The following is a 21,282-nucleotide window of genomic DNA, read 5'->3' on the forward strand; positions in this document are numbered from 1 at the left end:
GGAGCGCAGCAGGTTCATTGCGTCACCGCTTTCTCATTCACAATCCGATGGCCTCATGGGGCTCCTCTAGGACAATGTTGGCACCCAGCAAACTGAGACAGGCTTGCTCTCTTCATTTTTCTGAATGAACAAGGCTTATGCTGAGGCTACATATTATACAATGTCAGGCCTATAGGCTTCTAAGGGTCTATAGTTCAGGCCAGAACTAGAATCCAGACACCAACCACTATTTATCGTTTATCTCTTTATTGTTTCTCCTTTTATCAAAACCTGTCACAGCTGGGGGCCAAGAGGAAGTAAAAAAAAATTTGTCACAAATATGTCCCCTCATCCCCAGTTAGTCCTCCCTCACTCCCCACCCCCCATCCAGGGCTTCGGGCCAACCCTGGGCACACATGATCATCCCCCCCACCCCCTCAGCCTTCTCCCAGCAATAAATACAGGTGACTGTGATTCAATGAAACCACAACTGATTTCTCCATCTTGAATGCCCCTCAAGGGGACAAAAAGGGGACAAAGTAAGTGTAATGCCCAACCCCACTTAAGAAGTGGAAACTTCTCTCCCCTAAGGACAGAGGGCAGACCTGCCCCCGTCGAGCTCCAGCAGCTCCGGAAGGAACGGGAAAGAGGCAAGGTTGGAAGCAGCGGGAAGAGAGGGAAGAGGACCTTCTCCAGAAACCTCACGCCTTTGATCACTCAGCCTCACCAGGAAGGATGGTCCCCGGGTCTCAGTGGGACACAGAAAGGGGAGGGCGGACAGAAGCAGCAGGAGGAAGAAATAAAGAGGGACAGCAGTCTGGGAGGAGGAAGCAGTCGGAGAAAAGGAGCCCTAAAGCTCACTGCCCTCAACTTCTTCCAAGGAATGGCATCAACACCCCGAGATAGGAGTGGAGAGGGTCTGGGGGTCCAGGACGCCCAGAAGGAGAAGGGAAAGCAAGGGCCCTGTGGTCCCAGGTCTTCACAGGTGCATGTGCCCCAGACAGAGCAGAGCAACAGAGTGCTGGGGTGAAGGGAGGCTCAGGGACTTGGGGGGAGGGGGTGTTCACAGCACAGACAGCCCTCTCCTCCTTCAGGTGCTGGCAGAACCTGGGTCCTGGGATAGGAACAGTGATGTCTGGGAAAGGTCAAACTCCGAGGCGGAAGGAACAGGAACTCACATCACAACAGCACCCTCCCCCCAGCACCCCTCGGGTTATCGCAGGTGAATGCTCCAGTCAGAGGCCACGTTGACGCCAGGCTTGCGCAGGATCAGCACAGAGGTCTCGGGGTCGTGCTGGAAGGACAGGCGGCTCTCGGGAGATCCTGGTGGAGGAAGACAGGGTCGTTGTCATAGCGATAAACTCACATATACCCACTCCTTTGCTACGGCAGGGTGTCCCCAGCCTGCCCTGCCCTCCCCTCTCCTCACCTTTGGTCTGGAGCACCACAGCTGCTGGCTTCCCAGCCCCCATGATCACCACCCGCTCAATCCAGATCGGGGTCTCAAAGTGGCCTTTGGGGTCTGCTGAGCTGGAGGGAGCGAGATGGGAGTACAGTCAGGGAGAAAGGCGTCCGAGTAGGAGGAAGGAGGTGCACCACAGCAAGAAAAGGGCCCGGTGAGCTGTGAGCACCCCGAGGCCCAGCCGCCCCAGAAGCTGCCCAGGCAGAGGGCGCCTCATTACCTGGAGACAAGGGCGTTGCCAGAGAATGAGAATCGCCGCAGCAGGAACTTGTGCTGAGTCTGGTAGTTGAACGTGTGCCCGTCGTCTAGAAAGAGCTCTCCTTGGGCTGTGCCCTGCGGAGGAAGTGGGACCGTGAGAGCTGAGCCAGGCGGGAGGGAGGTCATCGATCCCGGGGGCCGCCCATGCCTCACCTGCGGGCTGAGTGCCACAAAGAGCGTGATGGGGTCATCCTTCATGCAGTCTGAAGCGCGCCGCACGCGCATCCACCGGGGCACAATGGTCCCTCCGCGCTGGAACACGGGGATCTGGGGAAGGGCACAGCTGGATGAAGCTGGCTGCTGTCCACCCGGCCTTGCAGCATCTTGTGTTCGCACACAGGCATAAGCACATCTCCCCTCAGGAAGCCTCCAGGCAGCCCAGCTGGGGAGGGGGCGGGCATACTCACACTGCTGAGAGTCACAGGCAGGTACAGGGTCTGCGGACCGTGATGCTTCTGGTAGCTCTGAACGTCATACCACACCTGTGGGCGACAAGAGAGGATTTGGTCACTCACCACACAGGGCCACCCTCTCAAGTACCCCATCTGGCCTCCCATCCATCATTTCCCACCACACCCTTCCCTAACTCACCTCCCCTTGGCCAGGCAAATAGACCTGCACACCATGAGCCCCAGGGTCTGATACAGGGTGAACCAGCAACGCATCCCCTAAAAACACACCAGAAATCCACTCAGAACTAGAGAGATCGGTTCCCAGACAGGGAGCACCACGGCGCCTCCCTCCCATGTCCACAGCCCTCCCCCACCAGCTGTGCTGCACTGCTCACCGAGCAGGAACTGGTCGTCCATACTGAAGGTGCTCACATCCTGAGGATAATGTACCCACAGGGGCCTGGGAGGAGGAAGACAGGAAAGGAACACACCTGCTGTTTTGGCAGATGTCCCACACGCCACCGCGGCAGCTGATAAGAACAGCACAGGCGGGGAGCGGGAGCTTGCAGCCAGCGTGCGGGGGAGGACTTCAGCTCGGCGCCCTCAGCTCGGCGCCCTAAGCTCTGCCTCGGCACAGAACTCCCTCGCCCAGCTCCCTGCCCCCACTGCCGCCCCTCGAACTGCTCTGCACGCAGCCATCAGCGGCCGCTTGGTGACCCTGGCCAGCAAGGCCTGCAGGACCAGGTCCTCCTGTCTCTTCCATCTCATCTCCTCCCTCTCCTTCCGGTTCCTCCCCGGAGACACGCTGCTTTTCCAGTCCTGGAACACCACGCACCCGTTTCCACGTGAGGACTCTGCACTTGGAGCCTCATCTGTTTGGAACTCTTCCTCTAGATCACAAAAGCCCATCCTAGTCCTCACTCAGGCCTCCCTCACATGGTGGTCTTCTCAAAAAGGCCACGAGTGGAACCTGGTTCCATATGCTCTTCTATTTTCCAAAGAGCTATCACTACACTGCTGGCAACTTTCTCATTTTATGTATTTGTTTCCTCCCAAGAATAAACGTTCCTCAGCTAGGACACTTGTCGGCCTCGATTCCGCGCTGGGGGTGGAGGTGAATAATGCCTCGCCTGCCATAATGTCCACTTCTAGCCGCTCCTATTGACCCCTGCTTATGCTTGCGCTTCCTTTGCAGAGCCTGGCGAGTGAGGAAAGGTGCAGAGATGGAGCCGTCCCAGCCAGCCCCTCATCGGACGCGCAGACCGGGCCTCACCTCATGACAGGAAACCCTTCGCGGTGGGCCTGGTAGAAGAGAGTGTACCAGAAAGGCAGCAGGGAGTATCGCTGGCCCAAGGCATCTCGGATGACGTCGTGGTACTGAGACGGTAACAGCCACGGCTCTCGCCGCCCAGTGTCCAAGTGGGCATGTGCCCGGAAGAATGGCTGGTAGGCACCCATCTGGTACCAGCGCACAAGCAGCTCTGGCTCCGGATTCTTGAAGAAGCCGCCCACGTCAGCTGGCAGAGGGGAGGAAGGTGGAAAAGGGGGTGAAGGAGGGCAGCTGCCTAGGCGCGCCCCAAGGCCCCATGCTGGACTCTCAGCTCTCCATTCATGCCCAGGTCCTGTGCCCGCTACCTGCCCCCCCGAAACCGAGGCCCACCAACTCCCTCTCACCCCCACAGAAGGACAGCCCCACCAGCGCCAGGCTGAGGCACATGGGGATAGAGATCTTCAGGTGGTCCCAGTCTGCAGTGTTGTCCCCTGTCCACACGGCTCCTGGGGGAGACGAGAGGGAGGGAGCTTGCAAACAGGAAGGGCTCAGCCTTTCAGCTGGCCTCTGACCTGCCAGCTCAGCTCTGGCCCCAGGGTCCGGAAGAGGAGTCACAAGAGCACGTGCATGGACACCCCTCCCTGGCTCCCTGAAGTGCAGAGCCGGAGGCTGCATGGACGGCTTTCGCTGAGAGCCAGGCCCGGGCCCCACGGCTCCTCCCCACTGGCCTCCCATCCTCTCCCTCAGCTCTACCCTCCGTCTTACCAAAGCGCTGGGAGCCAGCGAAGAACGCCCTGCTCAGGACAAAGGGGCGCTCCACACCCCCAGAGCGCTGCACCAGACCGTCAGCAGTCGCCATGTGCTGGTGAAGACAGGAGGGGGCAGTGAGCAGCTGTCATCTGCTGCAAGTTCCCCAGCCCCAGCCCTCCGCTCCAGCCTCTTACCACGTAGAAGCCATAGATGTTGTGCACGTCTCGGTGCTCCCAGCCGCCGTAATGCTGGGCGTCCTTGAGCATGGTGACCTCAGGGCCATTGAACACAGAGGGTTCGTTCATGTCATTCCAGACATAGAGGTTGGGAGCGGAGCCCTAAGAGCACAGGAAGAACATGGGGACAGGAGGGCAGAGGAGAGGAAGAAGACAGTGTCAGAGCAAAGAGCTCCTTGGAATCCAGAAAGATGCCTTTCTCAGGGGCATCAAGGCCCCCGATACTATCGGCACCCACCACACAGGTTAACAAGCAGAGAATGACCAACTCAAGGGGGTAGAAGAGGGGTGGGGGTAGGGTGGGGGGAGAGACAGATGCAGGTCGAGAAAGAGGCCTGCCAAACCTTATAATCGTCGAAGTTGAACATGTCAGCCCACCAGGCCCTCATCCGGGGATTGGTGAAGTCGGGGTAACCAGCGGCGCCTAGAAATTAAGGGTGGCTGTTAACCCCAAGGGCCATAACGTCACCATTCTACCTCCTTGGGCTCCTGGCAGCCTCTCCCTCGATCCTGGGGCTGCGTCCTTACCTGGCCAGCACCAGCCCTCGTAGTCGGAGCCATCCCGCGTTTTGACATACAGACCCTGGCTCTGCAGCTCTTCGTGCACGCGGTAGCCGGAGTCCACCTTGATGTGGGGATCCACGATGGCCACCAGCTGGGAGCAAAGGACACGGCGGTCAGCGCTCTCCGGGCTGTGTCAGACGCCCAGCCATGGCCGTGGTCCTCTTACCTTCCGCCTCTTGGCTGCCAGCTTCTCCAGCATGGCGAGGGGCTGGGGGAAGTGGCTGGGGTCCCAGGTGAAGTACCGCTTGCCGTCCGCGTGCTCGATGTCCAGCCAGATGACGTCGCAGGGCAGGTCGTGGTCATCGAAGCCCTGGTTGACCGCCAGCACGTCGGCCTCGTCCCGGTAGTTCCAGCGGCTCTGGTGGTAGCCGAGGGAGAAGAGCGGGGGCAAGGCCTGGGTCCCTGCAGGTTCAGCGAGGGACGGGGGTCACAATGGAACCAGCCAGCCTGGGGCTTCTGGGGACCGGAAATGGAGGGAGGCTTGTACACCAAAGGGGGACTGCAGGGCACAGGGCTTCTGAAGAGCCACTCCTCTCCGAAGACCAAGGCCGCAGCTGCCTCTGCGTACCGGTGAGACTGGCGTACTGCCGGAAGACATCCGAGACGGAGGGCCCCAGCAGCAGGAAGACATCGATGATGCCGCTCTCCGACATCCAGCGGACATCTGTCTGCGGGGTTTCCCCGGAGCCCTGCAGGTAGTCTAGCATCTTTCCAAACAGGGTCTGGAGAGGGGACCAGAGAGAAGTTTCCCAACTGCAGACACAGCAGCAATGTTTTCCTCCAAGCCCTCACGCCGCTGGCTCCTAAGCAGTCCACTGAGCTGAGACTAATTGTCCCTCCCAGTGAGGCTTTCCCAGGGCACCACCTGGGGCGCTGCTGCCCCACGCCCACCCCGTGACTGCTGCTCGTCTTCCTCACGTCTGCTGTCTCTGTGTCTGTAACAGCGCGTCCGCCCTGAGCGGAGGCCCTTTCCTACCTCAGTGAGCAGTGCTGCCCCAGCACCCGCCCATAACGTATTGACAAGAAACGCGTGAGTGTGCCTTCTGCAAGTGGCAGGCATTCCCAGCTGCTCCCAAGGCCCAGGTCCCCTCTCCCACCCAACCCCAGATGGGCTGCCCCACCAGCCTCTTCCAAGCTCATGCCAGCACACTGGCTCTAGGCCTGACCGCGCCCTCCTCCCTGCCCCCGTGCGCGCTCACCTTCCCGGCCGTGTTGGAGGTTATGTCCACCCACGTCTCCGCGGCGTTGAGCCAGAAGATGCCCAGGTCGCGATGAGGACTGTGTGCCAGGAGCACAGGCACAGACCCGTACAGGGCCATGGGGTTGTACAGCTCGTACTGGAACACATCCAAATTGTAGAGGCGATATGGCTCCCCACCCCTGCAGGCAGACAGACAGACTGGCCCCAGGCCCTGGCACACACAGCCCCCACCCATCCCACAGACACGGTCAGGGGTAAGACACGGCCCCTGCCCTTTATCAAAGAAGAACCTTCCAGTGATAAAGGTGATCTGGGCACAGGGAATGACCCATGCCTGACTGGCGTATCCAATCCGCATGCAAACTGTCCACCTTCCCACTCCTGTGCCCACATCCTGAGGCCAGCTTGGACTCACTCAGTGACCTTCAGCCTCAGGCTGTCTGCATGCTCAGGGATCCCATACACATGCTCCATGCCCGGCAGTGAGAAGTCCAAGCCCACAGACGTGGGGCCTGGAAGAAAAGCAAAGGGGGCGCTCAGGGCTGCTGCCCCGTGAGGATGCCCATGGCCCTGCCCAGGCGCTCTGCCCCTCACCGTAAGGCTTGCTGTCGGAGTGCGTTTTGAACGTCTCCTCCCAGGCTCCCGGCTCCTCTTTCTCTGTGCTTCCCGGGGTCTCCTCTGGCTGTGAGGGGGAAAGCAGGCCACTGCCATCACAGCGGCTCTCTCCTCCCCGCCCACTTCCTCAGTCCCGTCCCTGACAGCAAGCATGGGCTATCATGTGGGCCTTTCCCCTCCGACCTCCCAGCCAGCCCTGTGCGCCAACCACTCAGCCCCACACACTTGCCTTGTCCCCATCCCCAGGGGCTCCCTCGGGCTGGGCGCCATCACCCTCAGCGGGGTCTTTCGATTCTGGCCTGGAAGGTAGGAGAGCTGTCTGCTCCAATCCAGAGGGGGCAGGGACGAGGGGCTAGTGGAAGGAGGGGTGAGGGAGTAGAGAGCCAAGGGTCCAAAGGAACGAAGGCATTGGAGGAGGGACTGAATGGTTAGGCTCGGAGAGGGACCCCAGTGAACACATGTGTCCACAGGACACGGAGAGCAATGAGGGGTAAAGGCCACAGGAGGTGTGCCCGGAGGCCCAATGGCCTGGGTCGGAGTGCCAGTCCTGGCTCTGCTGCCTCCTGGGAAATTCTGGCCCCAAATGCCCTTGCTGGGCCTCAGCCTGCTGGCCTGGCACAGGGTTTTGCAAAGGCCAGTGGGTCACACCGTGACCAAGCCTCTACGGATACAAGCGGGGACTCACACAGAGGTGTGCCAAAGACTGCTGGCGAGGGCAGCTGGCAAGCAGCTCTGCTCAGAGCCTAGTGAGCCCCCTCTGGGCGCCAGGAACCCCAGCAACAGGCAGCATCTCTCCAGCCCTTGGCAAAGCAAGAAGCGCCCTACATTCCTTAGGAGCTTCCAATATTTCATCTTCCTCCTCCCAGTCAGGAGAACTGGGACCAGGGACCACATAGCTGGAGAGAAAGAGGTGAGTGAAGGGCAGGGCACGGAAGGGTGTGGGGCACCTTCCCCTGGGGGTGAGCGTGAAGGGTGGGTGAAGGCAGAGGAACACATACAATACCAATGGCCATGGATTTACCTAGAGAAAATGTTCTTGATCTTATCCCAAACGCTACCGAGCGTGACACTAACTTTATCCGAGAAACTAGGGTGGGAGGAGATGGGTAGGGAAGGGAAAAAGGAGGCACAAAACCAACACAAAAACAGAAACATAAAAGTGAGTTTCAGTTGACAAACTTCCAGACGGGGCGAGGGGGAGAGGAAGAAAATAAATCTGGGAAATGGGATGGCATGAGAAGGGAAAAGGGAAAGGCAGACCCAGGCAGGCCTCTCAGAGGAGGGGCCTGAGGTGCAGCTCAGGCACAAAGTGACTGCCTCCTAGTCTTCAGAGGAAGTGAAGAAAACTGACCTGGCCTGCTTCCTAGCCTCTCTGACAGACACTTCCCCCAGCCCTCTGCCCCTACCTGACTGTCCTACCACCCTGTCTTCCCCAGGGACCTAGGGCCAGACCCCATAACACCCTTGGGCCCTTTCAGCTAGGTGGCCTTCAGTCCCCACCCGGTACTCACGAGACCCGGGGGGCCCTCTGGTGCTCAAAGCCCAGGAGTCCGCGGGCGTTGACGCTGAGCAGAAGGCTGCGGTCCTCCAGCAGGTCCAGGCGGAAGGGCCGTGCAGTCAGGATGATTTTATAGGGCCCCTCAGCCACGGTCAGCTCCACACTGTTGTCGTCTCGGCCAGAGACAGAAAGCCTGGAAAGATCATCAAAGGGGATATGAACAAGGACAAGGGACCAAGACTGGAGCTGCGGCACCTCAGAAGAAGGGGGCGGCGGGACCAACGTGGATCAGGGCGCACCCCGCGCTGCCGGTGGAAGTGTAGCCGGTAAGCCTTTGGGAGCTAGCTATCTTAGAGAGCTGGTCATCTCCACGTCCCACAGCTTTGCAGCTCCCTCCTAGCTGTGACTGAAGAGAAACTATCCAGGGACCCAGGAGATCCGGACAACAATGTTCATGCAATAGAATGTTCAACACAAAGATGATAGATAAGCTGGGATAGAATCATAAAACATAATCAGCAGGAAAAAAATGAACTACATGCAACAGAGTTAAATGAAGTTATGTGGGCCCCAGCTGGTTTGGCTCAGTGGATGGAGCATCGGCCCGCAGACCGAAGGGTCCCAGGTTCGATTCTGATCAAGGGCACATGCCCAGGTTGTGGGCTTGATCCCCAGTAAGGAGGGATGCAGGAGGCAGCCAATCAATGATTCTCTTTCATCATTGATGTTTCTCTCTCTCCCTCTCCCTTTCTCTCTGAAATAAAAATATATTTTAAAATAAATAAAGTTATGTGAAAAGAGGAAATTCTAGAAGACATTCATTGAGATGAACGTCCTTATGAAGCTCAGAAATGAACAAAACCATGTAACTTATTGCTTAGGCACAGACACGTAATGTATTTATGTGCTTATGTGCATACATGACACACTGCAAGAACACAAAGCCACAGGACTGAGCGACTTCAGAATCACAATGTAACGAGGAGCCAGGGGTACGGGACAAAGAGAGGCATATGGGTGGGCTGGGTGAAGGATTTGCTAGCTTCTAAGTCAAACATTTAAGCCCGGCAGGTGTGTCTCAGTGGGTGAGCGCTGACCTATGAACCAGGAGGTTATGGTTTGATTCCCAGTCAGAGCACATGTTCAGGTTTCGGGCTCAATCCCCAGCGGGGGCCGAGAAGGAGGAAGCTGATTGATGATTCTCTCTCATCATTGATATTTCTCTCTCTCTCACCCTTTCCCTTCCTCTCTGAAATAAATAAGATGTGTGTGTGTGTGTGTGTGTGTGTGTATTTTTTTCTTTTAAGTGAAAGAGAAAATAAGTGAAACAAAAAGAGACAGGGAAGGTTGAGGAGTGTGGCAAGATGCTCGCCAGCTATCATCCCAATGTACTGCCAAGTGACATTTCTCAGGAAGGAGAAAAGGGCCCTGAGGATGGACAGGTTTTCTGAAAGGTTTACCGAGCTGTGGGGGGATCAGCCACCAGCACATCCGGCACCCGGTATCGAGGCCGCCGGGGCTCCAGTTCATCGATCCTGATCCGCGTCATGTTCTTTTGCAGCCCCTGGAGCTCCAGCACCAGCAACACCTGGGGAAAGTGGAGGGTACACCAGGGAATGACCTCTGAACCCACTTCCTCCTAAGGGGTCTCCCGCTTCTAGACCCTTTCACAAAGTGAAAGTCCCAAGATGGCTGGGACAGGATGCTGGCTGTAGGTCCTCCTTCCCGGATCCCCTCTTAGCCATTTCCCAACCCCCACCAGAGTTCCTTTCCCCCCCTGACCTTGGTGACCTCGTTGATCAGATGGACTGTGAGGCCATCAGGACCAAGCTGCAGAGAATCCAACAAGGCTCGGTATGGAGAGTGGCCTGGCTGTATGTTTCGCTGTCGCCTGTCAAGCAGAATGGTTAAGAAGGTGGGAGGGTACCCCAATGTCTATAAGCTCCCCATCACCTGCAGTGTCCCCAGGCTGCCCCATCTGCCACAGATACCACCTGTACTACCCAACCTCCCCGTCCCCTAGAATATCATACTTGCAGAAGGAACTTTCTTCACAGGTCTTGAAGTTGCTTCTATCCACGGCAAGGGTGAGTCCCAGGCAGACCCCTAGACAAGCCAGGACCAAACCGGTCCCAGACCTAAGGAGAAAAATGACAAAAGAGGGAACAATCAGTCTGGGCTCAGAAAGGGCCTCACTTGCAGGGATAAAAGCCACAGTCCTAGAAGACAGCTCAGAAAAGAGGGGAAAAGATGGGCATGAGGTTAAGTTGTCAGGCTGAGGAGTTAGCTCATTCACACCTTCCTTTAAAAAGGCAAAGAGCTAAGCAAATAAAATAAATAAATAAATAAATAAATAAATAAATAAATAAATAAAAAGGCAGAGAGCCTGGCTCAGTGGTGGCTCTGAGCATCAACCTATAAACCAGGAGGTCACAATTCGATTACCGGTCAGGGCATATGTCCAGGTTGTAGGCTCAATCCCTGATTGTGCAAGAGGCAGCCAATCAATGATTCCCATCATTGATGTTTCTCTCTCTCTCCCTCACTCTCTCTCTCTCTCCCTTCCTCTGAAATCAATTTAAAAAAATTTAAATGCAGAAAATAAACAATTCAATGGTTTTTAGTAACAAACAAACAAAAGGCAAAGGAAGTGGACCAAGGCTCTTTGGCCTTCAGAGGCCTTGGTACTGACTGGGTTACATCAGCCTCGGAGCAGGGGCAGGCACAGCTGCCCCAGGGGAAGTGGTGGCACCTGTGTGTGGGAGAGGGAAACAAAGCAAGTCCTGCCTTTCCAAGGGAAGGCACTGGGTGGGGCAACAGAGAAATCGTGAAAGGTGCCTCAGCCAGCCTGTTCCTCCTAGCACCTCCAATCTCCACTCCTTTATCTTCGAAGTCACCACTAGCACCACCCACGTCTGGAAAGAACAGTGATAGCGAACTTGTATTGAATCTTCCTGGACCCCAGCAACCTGGCCAACTGCTTTCTCTCCCTGACTTGCAACTCTGCCTGCAGTTTTTTAAAATGTCAAGTGTTTCTTCCCTGGCGGGTAGCACAGTAGGTTAGAGCGTCCCAATAAGCAAACGTTTCGGGTTTAATACCCTCACCAGCGCACGGACAAGAATCAACCAAATGGATTAGCATAATCAATGGACACAGACACTGGGGTGGTGGGGGCTTGCCCTCAGGGCGAGGGTGGGGGGTCAGTTGGGAAAAAAGGAGATATGTACTACTTTAAGCAAAAAAAAAGAATTAACCAAATGAATGCATGAATAAGTGGACCAACAAACCTGTTCCCTCCCCCACCCCTTTCTCAAATCAATTATAAATAAATAAATAAATAAAGCCTGGGTCTCACCCACAGTGATTCTGAACTAACTGGTTTGAAGAGGGGCCTGGGCATCAGAATTCTGTAAAAGCTCCCTAAGCAACTCCTTGGCGTCAGGGTTCAGATCCTTCTTTATCCACACTCCCTCCCTCCCTGCTGCTGTCCTCTTGGGGACTATAGGAGTGAGACTTTTCCCAGACGGGAAAATTGAGGCATGAAAGGTTCAATCATCCATCCAAGACCGAACAGCCAGTAAGGGGTGAAATGGGATTGCACGCATCTCTGCCTGACTCCAGGCCAACGTGCTCCATGACGCGCAGCACAGCACACGAACCTCCAGCAGGGCCTGCCCGTGAGGACCATCGCCCCAAGGCCACCACAAACTACCCCTTCCCCACTGTAATACCGCAGGGCAGACGAGGGATTTAACCAGCTTATTTAACGAGTTCCTTTGAAGACTATAGTCACCCTACAGTTCTGGGTACATCCTGAATAGGGGTTCTCAACTATAGTGCCTTGCTTATGGAAGGAAGATCCTCAGGGCCCCGGGAGTCTGCGGCTTAAACATGCTCTCCCTGTGATGGGGGAAGTACAAATCGGGGAGAAAACCCAAAAACACAGGCTTCTCCTAAGCATGACAACTCTGCAACCTGCTCACGGGGAAACTGGAGTAGGGCCTGTCCACACACTGTACCCAGCACCAGCCTCAGTGTCTGCCTGAAAGCTCAGGGAACGAAAACCAGCAGGAAGGAGGTCACGGAACCCAGCAGGCCCTCCAGCGCCAGAAGCCAGGCCAGACGGGAAGTGGAGGCAAACACCAGGCGCTGTGGTTGAATATGCCAAGAGGAACAAGCAGGAGCAACCACGCAGAAATGCCACTAGACCCACCACTCAACAGCCAGGCTTTTGGCCCAGGTCCGGAGGGACGGCACCAGCCACCCTGGCCACGGCACCCACGTCCGCCTGCCTGGCGCAGCGGGAACCCACAGGAGAGTGGGCCCAAGACCCTCTGGCGTCCTCTGCGCACAGCCTGTGAAATGGGCCTGGCCAGGTGCCAATGGGGACAGGCTTCCTAAAAGATGGCTCCAATGGGACGTGTCGGGGTGCCCTGAACGCCCCAGACCCAGGGGTGGCCCAAAGGCCGAAATGAGGAGTGAGCAGCGGGGCAGGTGGCACCCGTGGGCTGTTTCGGATCAGACTTCCAGAGAGTTGTGTGGATGACCCACGCTTTCCTCAGCCGCTCAGTACACGCCTCTCCCACCCCAGCACATCCGTTAGGTCCCAGTAAAGGCTTTGTGGAGCCGGTGATTCTTTCGAACCGCTTTTTTTTTTTCTTTTTCTTTTTTTCTTTCTGGTAACATACATTCGAGAGCGCAGACCAAACCCTTCGATTACATGTGGTGTTTGAGCAACATCATCCAGGCGGACTGTGAACTCGCGGGATCCTGCCCCAGCTGTGCCCGGTGAGCGTGGACACCTGACCCGCCGCGCCAGTGCCCACGTGGAGACCAGACGGGGCCGGGCAGGGGCTCTGCCGGCGGGGCGGGCACGAAGGGGGCGCAGGCCGGACTGCCGGCTGCAAGCGGAGTTCCCGGAGGCCCGGCCACGTCTCGTCCCCGCCCTGATGGCCCGAGCCCTGCACGGAGGCGGCAGCGTCCATCGCGGGGAGCCGCCAGGGAAGGGAGGCGGCGGCGAACGGCCAGAGCCGACAAGGGCGCACGGCTGCGGCCTTTCTGAGCCGCAGGAGCAAGGACCACAAGGACGGGCCCCCAACGCCGTGCGGGTCTGCCGCGAGGAAGCGGGGGGCGCTTGAAGCAGCCTCCAGAGACAGGACGCCCTTGCGGCGCCAGGGGTGGCAGGGTCTCGGGAAGACAATCAGGAAGAAGAGATATGGGGCTTGGGGGGTGTGGGGGCGTCCCGGGCGCGCCCCGGGTTCCGGACTCCTCACCGCCTCCTACGCGTAGCCACTGCCGCTACCGCCGCCATCTTGTGCCGGGTTTGCTCCTTGACCCCGAGCCTCCCCTCCCTCTGCGCGCGCGGAGCCACGTTCCTCAGCGCCCGCCCCTTCCGGCCTCAGGATTGGCCCGGCTGCGGGCGGCCGCGCCATTGGCGGACTCGCACTCTAAACGCTCACGGGTGGGCGGGGCTCCGGGAAGGGGCGGGGCTCCAGGCCGGAGGCGGGATTGTCTGGCGCCTGCACTGTCCTATTCTGCCGGCTCTAAGCATCACGGAGGCACTGCACTGTTTGTCTCAAATCGGCAAATTTTATTTAGAAAAAAAGGAAGGGGGGAAAAGTGACAGCGCTCTCTACGCTGAGGTCTCAGAAGAGAGACCTCCCTCTTTCTGCAGCACCTTAGCCCCGTCTCACTGCTCATAGAGCCTGCCGGAGTAGCGTGGACGGAGCAGCTGCCTGGAAACGGCCAGAGAAAAGGCCCAGGCGGTCAATGTTGCGGTGGAGGACACTATGCAGCACGGCCAGATGGGGTCCACCCTCCCCCCCACCCTCCCTGGAGAAGTCCCGGATGAAGCGTCCACGCTCTGACTGAAAGATAAACTTCTGGGGCAAGGGCCCATGCTCGCGGAGAAAGCCCCAGACACTGAGCAGTAGCAGACGCACTTCGAAAGGTGCCAGTTGGCTAAATACCTCGTGCATGTTACCCAGGGCTGGTGGCAAGAGGCTCCCCTCAGCCATGACAGCCACCAGGGTGCAGGATGCCTCCAGGTGCCAGGGGGAGTGGGCTGTATCAGGGTGGCGAGAGGCTTCCCAGTGGCCCAAGAGGGCGGCCAGCAGCCCCCGCAGGAGCACGGAGCAGTAGCAGAGCGCTGGGGGAGCAGCTGCCACCAGCTTTAAGAGCTCAAAGAGCAGGGGCTGTTCCCGGAAGCGCCGGCCAATGCGGAGATCCCGCTCCACGGTGGCCCGCGCGAGCTCCTCAGGCGGCCAGGCGAGCTCGGCACCAGCCGCATCAGGACACACGCTCTCCACCAAGGTCACTGCCACCGCTTTGGCAGCCTCTGGGCTCAGCGTGGGAGCCCCCCAGCAGCCCCGACCTTCACTGCCCCCAGGGGCACTGCAACAGTGCACCAGGAGGCTGAGAAGGCTCTGGGTGTTATAAATCACTTCCTGGTGGTTTCGTGACTGAGCAAACTTCGGTGGCTTTAGGCCACGGCCGATGACTCCAGCATGGAAAACTGACCAAATCCCTCCGGGGCCGGGCACGGCTGCCGTGTGCCGCCGGTTTGTGTCCAACAGGGAGGCAGACGCCAAAGAAGCTGAAACCACGGAAACAGTCTCGTTGTCCTCATCCACTTCCCCTCCAAACAGCTCCGTGTTGCCCCGATGTAAGGCTCCTTCCACCAGCAGCTGCAGGACAGCCTTAAGCCCTGCAGGGGAGGTCTGAGAGAGTCGGGTTAGAAGCTGGGAGGCCGAAGCCACACCTGGGGGGCCATGCAGCCTCAGAGAGGCAAAAAAACGATGCACCCCAGCTCTCACCAGTCCCAGGAGCTGGGAGGGGGCCAGGGCTTCTGGAGGAAAGGGACAAATGGCCAGGAGGGAGGCAGCAGCTTCCGCTACATCCTCCTCAGGATGCAGCAGGAGAGGAGCCAGGTCGGAGAGATGGGCGGAGGCGGACTCCCCAAACCGGGCTCCCAGGGCGGCAGGGCCCTCACCGCCCTGCTGCTCCCACCCCACCAGCAGCGCCAAGTTGCGCAGGAACCGCGCCGTGAAGGGAGGCTGCAAAGTCCCTGCGTGCACCCGAGCCAAGCAGCTTCGGAAGGCCAGCGGCAGGAGGCCCGAGAGGCTGACCACCAGCCCCGCGTACAGCTGGGTGGCCAAACTCAACTCTTCAGGGCTTCGGGCCCGGCTCAGGAGATGGCCCAAGGCCTCCGGTCCACAGCTAGGCCGAGTGTACACAGAGAGCAGGCCCAGGAGCTGGTGCTGCCAGAGGAAACGCTTCCGTTCCAATCGCAATGTCTCTCCACACAGCTCTCCGACATGGTTTCTTAGCGCATCCAGAAAGGGCACAGGGCGGGGGGGCGGGGGCGGGCCCAGCACCCCTTCCCCAGGGGGCCCTCCCCGGTGATGAACCAGTTTTTGCAGATGTAGCAGCAGCAGCTGAATCAGCCGGTCACAAGCCTCGCGCACCGTATCTGGCACAGCCAGGCCCTGGGTGGTAATGACTGAGGCGGGCATGGCCGTGTCCACCAGGAACTGCAACAGGCGGTAGGCACCTGCCCCCGAGGCCTGGCTCACCAGGTGCACAGCCAGGTTGAGCATGTTGTCCAGCTCCTCTCGGGGGAAGCCCTGCAGGTGTTGCTGAAGCTGACTCAGCACAGCTGGGGGCTTAAGGCAATCCACAAGCTCTCCAGAGACGGTGCCCAGCAGAGCTGGTGACATGACTGCCAGTTGCAGAAGGAAGGGAACTGTGGCCTGAAGGGAGGGGTCCCCACTCCGGCCCCCAATACCCGCTGCCAGGCTATCATGGAACATTCGCAGAAGCTCCCGTCGGATGCTGTCTCCATGGCGGGAGGCCAGGTGCCCTAGGATGCCCACAACTGAGGCGATCTTGGGTACCCGCTTCTCCCCGGGGATAGCAGGAGATCCAGGGAAGGGGTCTGTAGAGGGCATTTGAGAAGAGCCTCCACCAGCGCCGCCAGCTCCACCTCCAGCCCCACCATGAACGCAGAAGTCCTTCAGGCCACAGGAAAGAACACGGGAGATGATGGTGCCAGGAAAAGAGGAGCCAATATGGGCCACCACCCAGTCAAAGTGTGGGGAATGCTGGACAGAAGTATCCAGCAAGGCATCCACGCAGGCATCAGGGCAGCTACCAATAAGAGCCGAGAGGCACTGAACGTAGATGTCCATGAGCGTGCGTGTGGCCCGACAGCCCATCCACAGCTGCAGCAATTCGTTGAGAGAGCCGGCGGCATGGGGCACACACTGGTGTTGGCCCGAGTATGCGCTGCTTAGTTGCCCCATGAGGTCAATGGACCATGCACTGATCACAGGTGCCCAGGCCTTCGGGTTGGCCCGGATAAACTCGGACAGCACCTGCTGTACCTCCTGAACCACATCCTCTAGACCAGGGCCCCCCGCGGGAACATGAGAGGGGGCAGGCGGGCGGAGGTGAGGTGGGCCAGCCAGAGGGCTTTCGTCCAGAGCAGCCAGGTGGGCCCGGACACTTTCATCAAAGACGCCTCGCAAGTGGTCAAGCACGGCAGCCCGGGCAGGTGGCAACGAGCGGAGCAGAAGGAGACCACAGCGAGCGTGCTCCCGGGCCGAGAGCTGGTGGCCCAGAATGGGGTCGACACCAGTCAGAAAAGCCTTGATTTCCTGGGACAGCTCCTGAGCACTGTAAGGAGACAAGAGACAGACTTAGTGTGTTGGAGATGATGGGCAAGATACATTCCCTCTGTGAGCTTGCTTTTTTTGTGTAAAACAGGGATCACTATAACTCCCTCAGAGATAATGTTCATAAAGCACGGTATCTATTTCACACTAACCACTCAGTAAACATTAGCTATTTTCCTTTCAATAATACCAATATTGTGTTAGGTACTTTTTTAAAGTACTTTACCTGTATTATTTCAATCCAGACAAGAGCCCAATAAGGTAGGTATTATTATGATCCCATTTTACAGATAAGGAAACCAAGGTTAAGTGATCAGATTATAAGCTTCAAGAGGGTAGTAGCCATTTCTGTGCTCTTCAATACTAAATCTCCTTCAATGGAGGCGCCTGGTACATCGGAAGTACTCAATAAATTGTTCAACTGAGTATATTTAAAAACACATTTCCAATTTTACTGCATTTTCCACAACACAAGCACCCTGGATTTTACTCTTAATGGAAAGAAAATCTCCCTCCCAATAACGGTTTCTTTCCATATTCCGCGAACATCCTAACCCACCCACCACTTGGATTCCACACACACAACCACCACTTCTCCCAGCACCCTCCGGGTGCCTAGGAACCAAGGTGTTCCATGGCACAGACAAAACACCTTTCAACCCTCCCCCTCCCAAAGCATTATGGGTTCAGTCTCAGAGGTTCAGCGCTGAGACAACCCTTCCTCTTACTGCCCTTTTTGCCAAAGAAGACTGCATCCCCTAGGGTTCCGACTGTGCCATTCCTCTCTGGATCCTCAAAAAAACAAAACAAAACACAAAAAACCCACCCGGATAGGAGTGTTTCCGTGGGAAGGGAATGGCTAGAAATATACAAAGCATTCTCCGAATTTCTGGGCCTGGGCTCTCAGGGAGCCCATGAAGTCAGGGGACCCTGGGCTTCTCTCCCCCGGGCTAAAAGGGGCAGGGCAGCTGGATTCCCAAGAGTTCTGATGTCCCCGACTCTTGGGAGAGGAAGGCCGGGGTCCGGAGCACCAAGGCACTGGGTTTGGAGGGAGGCAGCACCAAGACCTTGGACGTGCGGGCACTCCTGGAGCCCAGAGTTTGGGCGAGGCAGTCCCCGAGCTCTGGGGAGACCCGACCAGGAATCTCGGAGAACCCTGACGCCAGTCCCGCGGCGGGATCCGGGTTTCTGCCAAGGAGGCTGGGGAGTCGGCGCGGGGCCGCGCGGTGGGGGGAGATGCCAGAGGCGCTGACTACCTGAGCGGCGCGGGACCGTGGGTGGCCGGGGGAGGCCCCGGAGGCCCCGGGGCCCCGGGAGGGTCGCACAACGCGGACATCCCGGAGCCCGAGCCCGAGCCGGAGGCGGGAGCGGCGGAGCGCAGCAGCGCATGCGCGCTGGTGCGAGACCTGAAAAGGAACGAGCAGCGACGGGGCCCCTCCAGGAAACCCATCCGGCGACTCCCGCGGCCCCGCGCACGTTGGTTCCGCCCCGCGCCGAGGGCCGGGCCGGGAGAGCCGACCCGCCCGCTGTCCGTGCAACCTTTTTCTTTTTCAAAGGGCCATGGATACACAGACGATTCCATTTTTCCCCCCTAAAGCCCCAAATACAAAGTGTTCACTTCACGAAGTTTCTAAAAAAAAAAAAAAGAAGAAGAAGCACTGGGAAACATTTTATTCAAGAAACAGTGACCATGAAAAAGTAAAGGAGAGAAGGGAAGAGGGAAAGCGGGAAAGAGACGGAAAGAAATAAGAGAAAATGTGTAAGAGAAGAAAAAGAGAGGAGGGAGAAGAAGCCCGAAATAAATTGGGCGTCTTCCCAGCCGCAGCGGCCCTGCAGGCCTATCGGTCTCCATCGCTGAGGCTGTGCTGGGTCCTGCCCGCACCCCCCGCCCCTGCAGAGTCAGCTTGGGGTGACCCTGCGGAGCCAGCACCCCTCAGTCCATCCAAACCCCAGCTATTCCCCTGACTGGTTGGGTACTGCCTTAACTTTTCCACGACTGCTCCCTCTTACGGAGATGAGGGCGCTTAACAATACAGCTAAGGCAGAGAATTGTGAACATGTAAACTAGGAAATATGGTAAGCAAGCACTTAATAAGCATTGGCTATTTTTATTATATTTATTGCACAAACTTCAGAAAATAAGCTCTTTGAAAACAGGGCCTTTCCCTTTTTAAAAAGCAAAAACAAGTCTGTTGTCTTCATCACCTGCAACAGTGTCTGCCTGGCACCTAGTAGGTTCTTTTTTCACATTATAATAGCCATCTTTATTTGTAAAAATCCACATATCAAATGTATTCTTTCAGTCTTTCCATTATTTCCTTTTAAAAAAAATATATTTTATTGATTTTTTACAGAGAGGAAGAGAGAGGGATAGAGAGCCAGAAACATCAATGAGAGAGAATCATCAATCAGCTGCCTCCTGCACACCCCTTTCTGGGGATGTGCCTGCAACCAAGGCACATGCCCTTGACCAGAATCGAACCTTGAGTCTGCAGGCCAACGCTCTATCCACTGAGCCAAACCAGTCTTGGCTCCATGATTTCCTTTTTAAAAATATATATATTTTATTGATTTTTTTTTACAGAGAGGAAGGAAGGAGAGTCAGAAACATCGATGGGAGAGAAACATTGATCAACTGCTTCCTGCACACCTCCCACTGGGGACGTGCTCACAAACAAGGTATCTATGCCCTTGACCGGAATCAAATCTGGAACCCTTCAGTCAGAAAGCCAACACTGTGCCCACTGAGCTAAATTAGTCAGGGCTATTATTTCCTTTTTACAAAAACAAAAAGGCACGTAAAAACCTTCCCCACTGTCATTCCCTCAGGCAGATGTTTGTCAGGCAGGCCTCCCTCTCCCCATATAGTTACATGCTTCATCCTGGGGCAGCCGCTTCCCCACATGCTTGGGTGCTCCCTACCAGGTGGAGTTCTGAGCTCCAACACTGAGTACACAAAGGGGTGGGGGAGGGTGCACAGTGTGGCAGGATGCTCACAAGGTGGGTACTAGTAGTAGGTCTCCTTCTCCACCCAGCCTCCAGGGCTTCGCCTGATGATGCGTTTTAGGATTTGTCATCCACGAAGATGAGAAGAGTGTGGGAAGGCACAGAACCTCCAGGTGGCTGTGAGGGGGTGCATCCTCAGGGCAGCTCCCATTCCCGGGCAGCAAGAAGGAGAGCAGCGAGGGCCGTCTCCTGGAAGAGGCCAAGTGTTAAGATCTTGTTCCTCACCCCAGCCGGGGGACGGAGCTCCTCGGGGTCCTGGATGACCACGCCGGCCCATGCACCACTACATGCTGACAAAGGCCGCGTGGCAGGCGAACGCCACGGTCTTCCTCTGCCTCTAGGCCCACTGCTGCCCATAGCTGTCCTCCCTGTCGTTGACCTCACGGGGTCACCCCAGTCCACCCAGATGCCCAGCAGGTTCATCGGGAGAAAGCTATTCTTGGCCAGAATCACAAAGTAAGTGAAGAAGCCCTCAGGGCCTGGATCATACTAATCTGCTATCACCAGCTTATCTGGAGATTTCTGGGCTGTCTCTTCATGATGTTGCTCGCAGCTTGCCCATAAGCCAGGGAGATGGCAGGAACCATGTCCGTGCCCAGGTCCATGCAGAGGATGGTGATGGTCCCTAGTGGCAGGGGAATGCTGTGGGGCAGGATGGAAGGAGGCTGCTATCTGCTGCTGCCACTTGTCTTCTCCTGCCACACTGCTCCGCCCGGACCCCCACGCAGCTCCCAGATGGTTAAATGACTGGACAGGAAAGTTGGTTCTGAGGCCTGTGTAAGTTAAAGTAATGCCAGATGGTATGTTCTGAAGATATTTTTGAAGAGATCGTATTTTAAAAGCTAAATGATTAACCTTCTTTTACTTGTTCTTAAATTTTACAAGTTCAATCACTCCCAAAGTGTATATACTACCCACTTGCAAGAACATTTCTAGGAGAGTAAATGAGACAATTTCTGCCTCAAACAGATCCAACACTTGCCCGTGGTCTCGATCCGGCATCTAGAAGGGTTCAGGAACCTGGAGAAGGTGCTGTGTGTAAATTAATTAAGAGTCCAGAGACAAAACATAATTTTGGAAGGTATTATGGGGAGTCAGAGAAGACTTAGTTAAAGGAACTAAGTTCTCCTTGTCCCAGGACCCCTTGCTTTTTATTAACACAATCTGTCCTAAGGCAAGGGGAGATATACACATCAAAGGTTAGGGTTTGTATACACAATCCAGTCATTGTCAGATGGGAAGAATTTGCCTACTGTTGTTCAGGTGTTTGGCCAGTAGGAGGCAATAACATGTAGAGTAAGATGCCCTCAGCTGTCTGGCAGCAAGCAATCATCCTTTTCAGGTTTTGGGAAATGCCCTCAGCCATCTCCAGGTG

The 21,282-nt window shown here is 56.8% G+C and overlaps 2 protein-coding genes and 1 pseudogene across 3 annotated transcripts; all 3 read right to left on the reverse strand.

Moving 5' to 3' along the window:
* Nucleotides 1-229: 229 nt before the first annotated feature.
* Nucleotides 230-13,628, reverse strand: GANAB (glucosidase II alpha subunit). Of its 2 annotated transcripts, XM_036417244.2 has the most exons (25): nt 13,500-13,628; nt 10,259-10,363; nt 10,008-10,116; nt 9,686-9,813; nt 8,239-8,418; nt 7,749-7,814; nt 6,957-7,026; nt 6,707-6,794; nt 6,528-6,624; nt 6,111-6,291; nt 5,480-5,633; nt 5,078-5,313; nt 4,876-5,002; nt 4,692-4,771; nt 4,306-4,449; nt 4,127-4,223; nt 3,766-3,867; nt 3,365-3,608; nt 2,487-2,551; nt 2,291-2,367; nt 2,107-2,181; nt 1,853-1,966; nt 1,662-1,774; nt 1,409-1,509; nt 230-1,302 (listed from the first exon to the last, which is right to left on the reverse strand). In XM_036417244.2, exons 1-25 carry the CDS (start codon nt 13,535-13,537, stop codon nt 1,193-1,195), a joined length of 2,901 nt encoding a protein of 966 aa, XP_036273137.1. In that variant the 5' UTR covers nt 13,538-13,628; the 3' UTR covers nt 230-1,192. The 2 variants fall into 2 exon arrangements, with proteins under 2 accessions (XP_036273137.1, XP_036273138.1); XM_036417245.2 differs by lacking the exon at nt 7,749-7,814.
* Nucleotides 13,629-13,799: 171 nt separating this feature from the next.
* INTS5 (integrator complex subunit 5) lies at nt 13,800-18,321 on the reverse strand. The gene is made up of 2 exons (XM_036417243.2): nt 18,158-18,321; nt 13,800-16,902 (listed from the first exon to the last, which is right to left on the reverse strand). Exons 1-2 carry the CDS (start codon nt 18,235-18,237, stop codon nt 13,923-13,925), a joined length of 3,060 nt encoding a protein of 1,019 aa, XP_036273136.1. The 5' UTR covers nt 18,238-18,321; the 3' UTR covers nt 13,800-13,922.
* Nucleotides 18,322-19,689: 1,368 nt separating this feature from the next.
* LOC118707208 lies at nt 19,690-20,909 on the reverse strand (annotated as a pseudogene).
* Between the last annotated feature and the right edge of the window lie 373 nt (nt 20,910-21,282).

The sequence above is a fragment of the Pipistrellus kuhlii genome, unplaced genomic scaffold, assembly GCF_014108245.1.
Source record: "Pipistrellus kuhlii isolate mPipKuh1 unplaced genomic scaffold, mPipKuh1.p scaffold_m20_p_59, whole genome shotgun sequence".
Classification (NCBI taxonomy): Eukaryota; Metazoa; Chordata; class Mammalia; order Chiroptera; family Vespertilionidae; genus Pipistrellus; species Pipistrellus kuhlii.